At 41.9% G+C, this 13,323-nt stretch overlaps 1 protein-coding gene across 1 annotated transcript in view; it reads right to left on the bottom strand.

The window, feature by feature from the left end:
• Positions 1–1,109: 1,109 nt before the first annotated feature.
• Positions 1,110–13,323, bottom strand: part of ANXA11 (annexin A11) — a 48,532-nt gene continuing 36,318 nt past the window's right edge. Inside the window, exons 8-15 of the mRNA XM_067539793.1 lie at positions 12,080–12,170; positions 11,812–11,891; positions 10,693–10,749; positions 9,037–9,130; positions 7,119–7,214; positions 3,988–4,046; positions 2,869–2,991; positions 1,110–1,856 (exon numbers count right to left, since the gene is read on the bottom strand). Of these exons, the coding sequence (XP_067395894.1) occupies positions 1,797–1,856; positions 2,869–2,991; positions 3,988–4,046; positions 7,119–7,214; positions 9,037–9,130; positions 10,693–10,749; positions 11,812–11,891; positions 12,080–12,170 (660 nt within the window). The 3' untranslated portion in view covers positions 1,110–1,796. The remainder of the gene's footprint in view (positions 1,857–2,868; positions 2,992–3,987; positions 4,047–7,118; positions 7,215–9,036; positions 9,131–10,692; positions 10,750–11,811; positions 11,892–12,079; positions 12,171–13,323) is intronic.

The raw sequence follows: 13,323 nt of genomic DNA, 5'->3' as shown, positions 1-13,323 counted from the left end.
TGAAATCAGTAGAAGCCTTGCATTTTTTCTAAATCTTTCCCTTTGATGTCTCCATCTCACCTCCTACTCTTTTATAAATGTTGGCATTTTCCTTCTTTGGGAGTGACAAGGAGAGAGGTATTAATGTTGTGGCAAAAAGTTTGAACATTTAGAGGGAGTTACAGGAGACAATCATAGAAGAGGTAACAGCCAGGGCAGAGGGATTTGCATATTTGATACAGAGCAGTGATTAAACAAGTCAAACACTCACATCTAATCAACAGGCAGGAAATTGCCTAAGTAAAGAAAAACAGAATAGCTATGCACAAATAGCAAGGCACTCTGACAGGCCAAGAGAGTTCTGTTTGTGGATAATCCTTAATCAGCTTCAGCAGAGTTTTCCATCAAAGCCCCAAGTACAGTGGTTTAACTAGGGCTGGTCTACACTACAGTTCAGTCGACATAAAGCAGCTTACGGCGACCTAATGTTACAGCCTTCCTCCCACTGATGTAAGTGCCCTCCTACACCAACATAATAATTCCACCTCCACAAGAGGCGTAAGGTTTATGTCGGTGTAGTTAGGGCCATGCAGTGTCTGTGTAGACACTGAATTTATTACATTGGCTGTGTTGTCAATTTCACCGTGGAAGCTGTGAAATTGATGAGAAAGTTGGGCAGCTAGAGCCCAGCTGCCCCCCACTCTCCTGGAGAGCTGGGCAGCTTCAGACCCTGCTCCAAGCCCAGGTCCCCCCCCAGGAGCCGGGCAGCCTTGTCAATTTCACGGCTAGGTGAGTGGTGAGGTTGACCAGGCTGCCCAGCTGGGAGCTGGTAGGAGGGGTAGAGAAGCCCTGGGCAGCTTCCCTCCCGCAACTCCCAGCAGGGAACGGGGAGCAAGGAGGTTGAGGGCAACCCTGCAGGAGCCTGTTTAAACAATTTAATGAGGCTCCCCACAGGGAGCTGCCAACAGAGCTAAGAGACTGGGCTCTCGGCTCCCACACCACCCTGGTGAGGGGACGCACACCACCGACCCAAAGAAGGCAGTGTGGACATGAACCACCGCAGACATACAACTCTGGGTAACCCAGGAAAATGGAGGATGATATTAACAACAAACAGAAGCTGTTCTGAGTGGTTTAAAAGATATATGCCTTTAATTTGACGATCTGCTTTTAGATATATGTTGATTTTAAGGCACAATCAAAAACATTAAATGGAGAGGCTGAGTTGGTATCCATGCCACATTCTTGGATATTTGCAGTGAAGCACAAAGAGCAGAGCAGGTCTTCCTGACAAGAAGGTATTTAGTAAAACATAAAAACAATGTAATGAGATGCAAAACAAACTGAGGGCTGTTCCATTCACACACGAAACCATTGCTGTGCGCAAATACAAGAAAATTTGCATATAACAAAAAAGAGAGAGACTCACCCAATGTCCATACAAAAAGCATAACCCCCCCCCCCCCCCTCCACCAAAAACAAACCCACACACACCAAACAACAACAAGACTGATTTTTGAACCAGGAATCAAAGTTATTCTTGCTAAGGATGCAGGCAGAAATAATACGCTGGTATTCATGAACTAGGGAGTAATTTTAAAAAATCCTGAGTCGTTTCTACAATAGCTAGATTTTCTTGTGTGTATTCTACTGTTTTGTATGGAAGGGAAATGGTGTAGAGTTCATTTTACATACATAAGAAGCTTTAGGAAACCAATTCATTGCATGTTTGGTTTTTGAAAAGAAAAAACAGCAAACATTGATATTTTGAAGCGATAACAGAAAAGCAGCTGCTTTTTAAAAGCTGAAAGCTCCACTTAGTCATTTCCACCACACAACTTGAGCAGGATTTTCCGGTAGTCTCCTGAAGTATCACCCTAGCAACAAATCCAAAGGGAAAAAGTTAGGGAAAGAAAGCCATCCCACTGATAAACTTCTTTTTTTTGTTTGTTTGTTTGTTTTTCGTGAGGGGGATTAGAGAAGATGCACTGTCTGGATCCCAAGATTTAGAACTGCTGTAGGCAGCCACAAGGACTGTAGCAATGGATAAAAATGTACCAAGGGTCGCCTTTAATGAAGAGGAGCCTTCATTATTCTAGACTCCACATTTGAATTCCCAGGGCTAATAGAGAACTGACCTTAAGCACAGTACAAGTCCATGGAAGGATATGATTAAGGATAAGACACTGTCATGGAGGTCACAGATTCCTTGACTTCCAGAGACCTCCATGAAATTATCCTTTTCAGCTTCTGCCCCGTGACCTGGGGTGGTGGGACAGACGCTGTTGTCTTATGCGGGCTGCAGAGCTGTCAGGCAGTCCCGGAGCTCTCAGGGGGGCGGCAGCTCTCATTGGATGTGGGACCCCCAGCTCCAAGCTGCTGCAGGCAGCGGAGGGAGCTCGGAGTTCTTAGCCTCCGTGTGGGGAGCCGAGAGCTGAGACCTCGCAGCTCCCAGATCGATCAATCATGCTCTCTCACTCACTCACCTTGGGGACAGTAGTCCTCTCCCTATCACCCATGGCCAGGCTGTGGATTGCTGTGCAGTCAGTCTTTGGCCGTCATTACAGCCCATTAAACTCCAATAGAGGCTGGGGACCCAGCACATCTCATCGGCATTCACGGAGTGCCAATGAATCTGTGGAGATGCTGATCCTTTGGCCTATTTCCAAACCCACATTCCACTGTTGCCATCAGAGAAGCCACCAGTATGGCCTCTTCCTAATCTCCTCCTCACCCAGCCCCAAGCACAGCTGTTCCACCCCTTTGGCCCTTTATGCATGAAGACAGAAGCAGGGAGCATACCATGATTCAGTATCCGAGGTGGGGTTCTACGGTACATAAAGGAATCAATGGTGGGGGAAAATTTAAAATAAAAAAAAAAAGGCTTACCGTGATGTCCGCGTAGAGGGATTTGCCATACATCCGCTTGTATTCAGCACGTATATCCAGCAAGTCAACCTCACTGCGCGACACCATGATTCGAATCAGAGTCCTATCTTTTGTCCCCGCTCCCTGTCAACAAACCCGCACAGTGCATTAATACAACCAGCTTGCAAATGCTAAACAATTCAACGCCAACTAGAGAGTCCTAGGGCCAATCCTTCCCTCCATGTTATGCCAGGGCAATCCCGATGAAGTCAATAGGATTGAAACAGTGTTCCCCAGAACAGAATTTGGCCTATAGTGCTTTAGTGAATGACAGGACATTGCCACGTTCAGTTCAGTTGCACAAGCGCAGTCAAAGAGGGTGATGAATTTCAACTCCGTTCCACACATTCCCATCACCACCAACCCTTCCTTGTCCTGGTCGTTTGCATAAATAAATACACTAGGTTGCATTTCTGAGAGAATCCCTGTTTTAGACACATGCTCCGGCTCCAAGAACAATAAATAGAAGCAAAATACATTTGTAGGAAGGGGAAAAGGCCAGGAGTTTGCATTACAACTGTTATTAGTTTAATTGTAATGTCTTGCCTTGAATGGGGCTTAAGCACACACTTAAGTGCTTTGCTGAATTAAGGCTTTCATAAATAGATAGCAGGTTAGGAGCATGTGCATTTCTTTAACAAATCCCTCACTGAAGGTCAGATTCCATCAGCCTCACTCCTGGTGAGCAATACCTCAATTCCTGGAGTAATTCCATGAAATCATATGTAAGCGCTTATCAAAAAAGGTGCTATTCAACATGAACATGGTGGCAAGATACGCCCATGAGCAAGTACGGTAATGCATATCCTAACACAGACAGCACACCCAAAGCTCTCCGCACCATTTACTCCCTAACTGGCATGGTTTTCAGCCTCGCTGCCAAATTAGTTGTATTCCATGCTAGCACATTAAATTGACCAAATCCTGAACTCTTGATCAGTCAAAAAAATCTCAACACATTTGGTCCATTACTAATGATAATAATGAAATTATGTTTTATTAGTGCCAAGGCACTTGTGCAATTATATAAAAATACAATGATGCATGGAGACAGTATACACAGTCACAGAGGAGCTCTACCTTCATGGCTTTATGAAGTCTTTCTGCAAAGAAAGCTGGTGTATTTTTCAGGCACTTAACTGCAAAAGAAATTGTATTAACAGGTTAGTTACTCACAGCTAAATAAAAATCATTGCACTTTATTGGACTTCGGTATATACTTCTATTTCACACACACACACACACGTTCCTGCCCATTTAAATTAGTCACTAAAATGAGCTTTTGATTTGCAAGACAAAGTTGACAGCAGACTGGTGGTAGTCGTAGTGTTAGAGAAACCTCAATACTTCCTCGCTAAAAGTAAGTCTTTGGGTCAATGGACCAAGTCTAGTTATGGGACTAAAGCAGGGGAAGTTATAGTCCAATTTTCTGCAAGGTTGGAGTCTGAATTCAATTTCTTGTCCTAAAAGTTCCAAAGAGTGCTTGAGCTGGTCAGATGTGTCCTGTTCTCTCTACTTTCCAGCCGCGTGCTGTGTCATCAAGAATACTTGTAATTTCCTTCAAATTCTTGACAGCTGGTTTCCCTCTAGCTTCCAAGTCAGGGATTTTTAGACAGAGAAAAACCAACAACAGGGATTTAGTACATTGCCTGGCGCCATATTAGTCCCAGGTAATTTAGACAACTTAATAGTCATTATGGTACATGCAAAAATGGGTGGCACCTTCTGCAGCTACGCAGCCATAAAATATTTCTATTTTAACAGTTCTGAAAGATGGAAGACAGCGTAAAATTTGATAAGCTACCAAACTATCCTAGCAGTTCAACTTACAGTTGTTGACTATGGGGAAGATTTTCAAGGGTAGGAGCATTAAATTCAACTCCTAAATCCACTGAGGAGTCTACATCAGGGGGCTGATTTTCTAAAGTGCTGAGACCCACAGCACCTTCCATTGACTTCAATTTATTTAGGAGCCTAAATCAGGATTGAATCCAGCAGCTGCCTTCACTGGGAGCCTCACCCTTCACAGCCAGGCAAGTTATTTGTTCTGTTTAACTAACTGCACACAGGTTCACGTGGACTTCTGAAAATCTTAGCATGCCCATTTAAGCGATGATCGAAATCGGGCTTGAACTGGCTTTGCATAAATCACCAGAAACGTAAAAGATACTGTTGGGCTAATCAGGCTGACGAAAATCCCACCCAGCGTTTCCACAGAATGAAAATCTACAACTTGATCCCATGTGTGATATGAATGAACAGTCAATCAGTCACACAGTGGAAGACAAACTATGCAGTAACCATATCACACATCCGCCTCATAAGGACAGTTCATAGGGAATTATAAAGTATGAAAAGCAACCAAGGTCAGGGTAAAAAGTAAGGAGCAAATCTGAAAAAGGGTAAGTGTTTCATTTCATAGCAAGGCACACTGTATATTAAAAAACAAAAACGTAGGTTTCTTTGTTTTTAATTGAAAATGTAGATGAAGGATAGCAGTCCACATACACACACAATTGCAAGATGTGCACAATTCACTTCAAAACAGAGGATGACAAAACATGAAATGTATGTTTTCCGATTACCATAATCGGCTAAAACAATTCACTTGCACTGCAAGGTGTTTTTGAGTCTATTATTGTAAATTACCATCTGTACAGTCCAGAAAGCTTTAAAGAGAGCAAAACCAAAAGAAACAAATATTTACAATTAGACTTTCACAGACTAGGTGCAAAGAACAGATCATACCAGGGAAAAGGCTGATTTATGCAATAAAAATCTAGGTAAAATCCAGGATGATTTAAAGCGAGTAACTTAATGATCAAACATTAATATGTTACGAAGGTCACGCTACAATGGGTTATTGTTTTGCTTTCAAACTAGGGTCCCAGTCCTATAATTGGATCCACAGAGCCAGCCCTTGCACTCCTGCAAAGCCCTACTCAAGTCCGCGGGACTCCATATGGGGAAAGAGCATTCCCAGTGGGATCAGACTGTAGGATCAATGCTGTGACAATAAAGTTTATTTGCTGTGGCAAATGGTAGCCTTGTCAAATACATTATCCTCCGTATGAAATAGGATGCCAAAAGGGTACCGGTTTTACTGTGGTAACATGTATTTAATTTGCTATTATGTCTGTTCCGTAGATCAGGCTTTCTGATGTTAGTATTTGATTAATCTGGTATGAATTTAATCAATCATGGCAAAAGCAAAAGAAATAAATCCCACTGAGGGCGTCAGAAAGCCATCGGAACGACAATTTGGCCAAGCAAAGAAATATAAGCAGAATTAACCAAGAGAGCAATCAGTCCGGAAACTGCATTTCAAAAACATTAATTATTAGGAAAGGAGAGCAAGATGGTTACACAGCCTCTGTGCACATGGGCAAAGGAGCAAAAAATAAAGGACAGTTACATAAAATTCAATATGTTGCAAAGTTGTGTTTGAAACTTTCACAAAAAAAACCCAAACAAACAAAACAAAAACAAAAAAAAAACCCCGGCAACTTTATCCTAATGCAGCCAAATGGCCTGTTCTTCCCACTCTTGACATGAGCTGGAGATTTGCAATTGATTTCAGCGACAACAGAATCAGGATCCAAATTTTTATTGTAATGTCCCTGTTCTGGTCACTATTAAACCATGTTAATCTGTTACTTGTTAATGTAAGAAGGCGGCAGCACCAAAGTGTCATAACAAGGCAGTTATTTAGAAGAGGTAATTTCCAACAGATGTGTAAGCAAATTAGAGGATGCATAGCAATTCCCAACTGGGAAAGTTTGACCCAGGTGAGCTGCTGTTTAAGGAATTGGGGCCTCATCCAAAGCCCACTGAAGTTAATGGCCCAATTTTCCAAAGGCACTAAACATGCACCACTCCTGCTGACTTCACTGGAAGGTACAAGTGCCCAGTACTTCTGAAAATGAGGCCAAGTAGGCTTAATACTTACCTCTCCTCTGCCTAACAAATTCTAATTTGAAGTTCAGAGGCTGCCTTCAGTGGAAGCCTCACCCTTCCTTTCCAGGTAAGTGATTTGTCATGTTTTATTAACTGTGGGCAGGTTCACTGGGAAGCCCAACAAAAAAGGCAAAAAAAACTGGAGTTACAGGTCAGGTTACCTCTTGGGGGGGGAAAAGCAATTCCGGCTAGAACTGCAGCTATTCCTGCTTGCTGCAATAGCTTCTATACAGTGAAACAAAAAAGAGACGCACCTACTGCCACCATGCCGCTTTCGAGGTCCCCAGACATCTCACGAGATATGCTCTTCTCAATATCACGGTTACACATCCGCTGGTACTCACTGAAAACTAGGGAGGAGAGGGTTGGGGGGGGGGAAAAAAAAGGAGAGAGCTTTCAGCAGCCAGCCTTGTAAGACTGGCATTGATACATGCCTATACTTGTCAAGCTTCCTCTGAAGTTATATTATGCTTACAGAGCTTTTACAATAGCATTTGGTGACTGTGGTTCAAATGCTTTTCAGGCCTAATTTGCTAGTTTTCAAACTACAACATGAAGTTCATCCTAAATCATACCCTGCAAGATTCCCCACACTCAGTACTGCATTTAGAGGCCACGTATTTACAATCTACCACCCTTCACAATGAACAATGAAGAGATGGGGATGTGGATAAATAGGAAATGCCTTCCCCATATATCATTGTCTTGATTTCTTCAAGGAGATAGAGGTCATAGTCCTGCTACTGGCAACACCCTTTTATGACCTAGCAGCATGAATAGAAAAGGTGTCTGTGATAAAGAGAGGCCGCCTTCTTTACACATACAAAAATCAAATAATTCATTTCTTTAAAAAGATCTACAACACACCTCTAATGCCAACTTTAAAAAAAAAAAAACAAACAAAAACTTGAAATTCAAAACACAATTTTAAAAAAACCACATCACTTTAAGTATTTATTTCGCGTGCCAGCCTGACTTCCTGGAAATGCAAGTTGTCTAAGCATAGAAGAGATACAGAATGTGCAAGCTTCTCCAGTCAGGCTAGCTAGTGCATCGAGCGGGTGGCCAAGAGGCTGCGGGTCAGTTCATTCTCCATGCTTCCCCATCTTGGCCTCTTTGAAGCTGTCAATCATACAGCAACAACTTTTTGGTAATGCCAACCTGCGCTGGCTTCGAACCAGCAAGCCAGTGGTTAAGGTTGGGAGCCTAATTCATTTAGGCTCCTTTGAAGAATGACTGCAATAAAGACTTTACATTCTAGCTACGATTCCCTGAAGATAAGCCGTTCGTTTGTAAAACTGATGACAGACTAGAAGGTGACCTCTACGACCCTCATAAAGTAACAGCTACTCTGCTGATCCAGTATTGCAAGGAGGACCAGGGATGGGGAAAAAAACAAAAACATCCTCTTCTACTCTGGTGACCATGTGGCACCACATCTTTTATCCACGCTGAGCACAGTGGATCCAAAGGAAAAATGAAGTCGAGGGTCTATATGCAAACAATCTCTCTCTGTACTATGAACAAGATCTAGAGCTGGGTGACTGCAGCCTGTGACCAAGATGAAATGTCAGTTGTGGAGGAGGAGGAGGAGGAGAAAAATGCCAACCAAAATCTTACACAGCTGCAAACTGACATTCTGAACTATTATGGCTGTGTCTGCATTAGACATTTTCCCTAAAATTTTACTCCTGTGCAGCTCCGCCACTGGCGGTAACGGTGGGAGCACTAGAGCAGAGCAGCTTTTAACCACAGTGTTGTCTAGCCCTGCTTAGAGATGGTGGTTCAAAAGCACCTTGTCTACACTACCGCTCCCTGCCCCATTGCGAACACGTGGAGCTGCACTGAGAATAGCAATGGTGGGAATGATTAGGGAGGATAAAAGACCCCTGTCGAGATCAGAGGACCAGTGCAGGATATAGAGGGAACTAACTGGGCATGGCACTAGACTTAAAGGAGGAGATTCAGACCTCCTTTTCCATTTCTTCTTAAGACACACATTCAGACAAAGATGAGCCTCTATAATAGTTTTATCTTTAGGAGAGCTGTATGCCTACATTTTTCACTGTTACACACACACGGCAGGATAAGTTAAAAACTGTGTGTGTGAGTGTGAGAGAGAGATCTAAGCTCCTTAGGAGACATTTATGTAGCAAGTCAAGATGACATTACCTGCCAGGAGGTGAGCTCTGCTTCTGGCACACAGAACAGCATTGAACTTTGACTCATCGGTCCCTAGACGGCTCTCTCCAGCAGCATAGAGTTCCTAAACACAAAAAAAGAATCCACACTTCATTGATTAGTTTCCCAGTCTGATGGTTTTTAGACCTGCTTTCTAAGCACTTATACACGTCCCCTCTTCTAACACTAACGTTGGTCTGAACATCGTTGGAAAATAGGAACAAGCAACAAGTGACCTGAGTGGCACTAGCTCCAGCCTTTATGCACATTATGAACCTTATTTGCGTCCATAATTGCCAGTGAAAAATGCATAGATGCTGAACCACAAGACCCCCTGAATACCAATGTCAAGGGGGAAACTGCTGGGGGTGGGAGGGGTGGGGGGGAAGATGTGTCACAAGGGGTGAGTAATTTTTGCCAGTGATAAGGTTCAGTTCTAGTTTTCATCCTAATATATTCTCCAACACTCTCGAAGTTCCTCAGAATTCTTCTTCTTCTTTTAGGATGAAATTCATCTTGCAGAAAGCTAATTTTATTACTATTTACATCGTACTAAGGCATTAAATATGCCAGGCACGGTACAGATACAGAGAAAGGCACAGTCTTGGCACAAAGATATTACTCTCCCCTTCCCTCAGATGGTAAGTGGCTACATACTATGAAAGGGAGAAACATTTCATTAGGATCCAAGTGTCTCTCTGAGTTAATGGGCTTTAGTCCAATGAGAGAGTCTTTGACTTCCCCTGAGAGACGGGAGGGGGGTCCTAGAGACTGGGCTCCAGCCGAGCCTGAATGTCTACACCGCAATTACATAGCCCCATAGCCCGAGCCAGCTGGCTTGGGCCGACCTCGAGTAGACATGTGTCTACCAGTGTAGACATAACCTCAGGGTTTTCTGTGGCTCCTTTCTTGGGCTGAAACATTGGCCCCGGGCTACTAGAACACACTTTGTAATCAGACTAAAAAATAGACCAGGGCATGTATTGCAAGGAGGTGAGGCCAGACCTTGCACCAATGTTCCCATGTCATTCTACAATAATAATAAAAAGTCATACTTTATTTCAATCAACTGATCCAAGGAGGAGAGGGCACACAGAGCTGGATCCCACAAAGGTATGCAGAAAACACACATCAACTCAACCTTTTTCCGTGTTGTTAGCACAACGGAGCACCCAGCAGTAAACTCACCAGATAAACATGAACATGACCATTCCCTGCTTGCCAGCATCAGTAAGAATAACCATGTCTGGAGGTACCCACATTCTCGTGGGAATCTCCAAAACAATTTCTATCTCAGACACAGACACCATTTGATATTGTTTTGTAGAAAGGGGGAGGGAGGATGAGGGAAAGAAGCAAGCCACTGAAGATATTAAAAACAAAACCTACATGAATTATCAACCAATCTTTGAATAGGTATTTTTAAAAAGTAATTTTTGAAAAGGCTCAAAAGAAAATATTTGTACAAATCAACTAAACAAAAGTAGTAACAACATTTTGAAATAGAAAAACTACAGATCAATATCTCAACTCAACATGCCCAGTTTGAGTAGAACAAATCCTATTGGATTTCATGGGCACTGTGTAACTAAACTTCCACATACTGAGGTGAGATGTACCTTCAATGATGAAGCATTTCTTACTAACCTGAACATCCCTTTGGACAAGTGACATGTCTACATTTGTACTTTCATCTCGGTTTCCCTGAAAAAATTGCAAATAGTGAAGATTAATACACACTTCTCTGTTAACAAAACAGCCCTTTCCACTCAACCTCCGACATGCGCGCGCACACACGCGCACACACACACACACACACAAAAGCGTGCCACTAAGCCTTTATGTTTAAATATTTATAACCTAAGGACAAACAAAACAATTTTTGCTTTCCTACTATGGGGATTTTGGTTTTGAAGGTACAGGAAAATGGAGACCCTTTCACGTTGGGGCAAACAACACTCCTATTCATTGAAACAACAGATAAAAATATAGGATTCACTTGTAATCAAGTGAAGAAAAAAAGTTGTGTGCAAGTAATAGTGTTCACCTGAATTCAGGAGAGCGTTTGCCTTAATGTTGCAATAAACTGGTGCAAGCATAAGGACAATAGAAAGAATGACATTGTTACTATCTTCATTTACTCCAAAACCCACCAGAAAACGTTATGAACAAATTTGTACTTAAATGGATGCCAGTCAAAACATTACAGCAACACAATTTATTGTTTTACCTAAATCTGAAGTAAAAGCAAACACTGTCTTCTGTCATAATCCTATATGCTAAATACAACCCTGGACTGTTCATTTATATCATCAAGAGGAAAGCCTAAACTCTAGACTGAAAGATACGGTATCTACTCTTATTCCACTTAATAGACAGACATTACGTTATAAAATGTTTTTCAAAATAATTACTGGATAGAATATCAAGCGCTTTCCTTCTAATCCTTGTACAGGGATGGAGGAATTAAAATAAATCCATAGAGTAGGGAACACGAGGATTTACGTATGGCTCTGGTGACCATATTCAAGAGTTCCTTACAAAAACACCAGACTTGAATTTTAGAGGCTAAAACACAGGAAAGCAGATCCTAAGCAGCTACTGTAAATTGGTGCAGTTCCACTGACAAACTGGTATCACTCGTTGACATCAGATGAAGATCTGGACATGTATCTCTCTCTCACCCAACTGTGTCCACTAATTTTCAGGAAGGATTTTTTTTTTTTTTTTTTTTTTTTTTAAAGTATTACTTGAGCGCTAAAGTACCTGAGCAAGTGAGATTAAAAGCCTCTGGAAGTGTCCAGATGTGTCACACCTTACAGCTTCCTCCAGGGTTTTCTTAAATTCTGCAAGACCAAAAAGTCATTGTGCGTATCTGCTCACTAAGTGCTTGCCCACAATTTTAGTACAAATCAATGATTAAAGCCACCAATGCCTGGTGGAGGCCTCAGATTTTTTTTTCAATACTGTTAAGAAAACGCACTCTGAGGTGAGATCAAAAAGGTTCAGTTATTTAGACTGTGTCAAGCCTAACCTGTTTTGTATGTCCTGCTGATTTCTCGAATGTGCTCATTACTGCGAGAAGAGAGAATTTCAATGAGACATGCTTCATCTGTGCCAGCACCCTACAGACAAAACAGAGGGGAGAAAAAAAATATATACATACGCGTACCTTGGACACTCAGCTCACTGCTGTAATGTACTATCATACCAAGAAACTGTGTCTCTATCTCCAGGTCAGATTTAAAACTAGGCAATTCAGAAGTCATTATTTTGAGTCAAATACTCCATCTGAATAGCTCACATGTTCATAATACAAACTTCCAGAACACAACTACAACAACAGGCTCTTTTTCCCGAGAAAATATAAGAGCCACGTTAAGGGCATTAATTAAGTACTTACAAAGTATTTCGAGTAATTTTATCAGGTGTATCAGATTTTATAAAACAAATTTTTTACAGTTAATATTTCTTATGATGAACAATACTCGAGAAAAACTGAATTGGATCAAATCAGTCTGAGGGCAACTAATGTTACTAACTGTTGTTCAACCCCTTGACTACTTGGCCTACACCTTGCAACTGAGAACTTCTATGTAAACCTTAGTGTTGTGATTCAGGGATTTACATTTATTTCTTGAGAATAAAGTTCGCAAAACAGTCTTGTTAGTTTCAATAATAATAATAAATACCCAGCATTTCCATAAAGCACTGAATAGTTTAAGGCATTCTATGTAAAGCCCTAGGTGAGATATGAAAATACCCCCCCCCCAATTTTACTGATGAGGGAAATCATGGCCAAGGTTACAGCCAAAGTTTTAGGCCAGTAATTTCTGGTGCCCAAGTAATGTATCTAGGGACCCCAACCCAAAGGAAGCCAATGGGAATTGTGGGAGTTCAACACCTCTGGTAATCAGACCCATTGTGCCTCAATCTGGGCATCCAAGACTGGAAACACCTCAAATTAGCAGCCCATCTGGAAAATTTTGGCCTAAATAACTTGCCTCCAGCCACACTGTGTGTTAATGGCAGAATCAGGATTAGAACTCAATTCCTGAGTCTCACCAAGACAGATCCTCTTCACAGTGGTTTTTTTTGTTTTTTTCAAAAAGCCTCAAATATATTCCTCAGTTGCACTTTGTCATTATCTACTTGAGAGCTGGGGCATAAACAATCTATCATTTAAGAGACATAATCCAGAGGCAAATTTATGGGGGAATTTGAGTACGCGACACCCAATAGATTTAGTACACACTACATCATCTTAAAGGCTAACAT

Source organism: Emydura macquarii, unplaced genomic scaffold (assembly GCF_026122565.2).
Source record: "Emydura macquarii macquarii isolate MOO-44397 ecotype Brisbane River unplaced genomic scaffold, CSIRO-AGI_Emac_v2 contig_67, whole genome shotgun sequence".
Lineage (NCBI taxonomy): Eukaryota > Metazoa > Chordata > Testudines > Chelidae > Emydura > Emydura macquarii.
The sequence above is the reverse complement of the archived record's forward strand: the minus strand, read 5'-3'. Positions and strand labels throughout refer to the sequence as shown.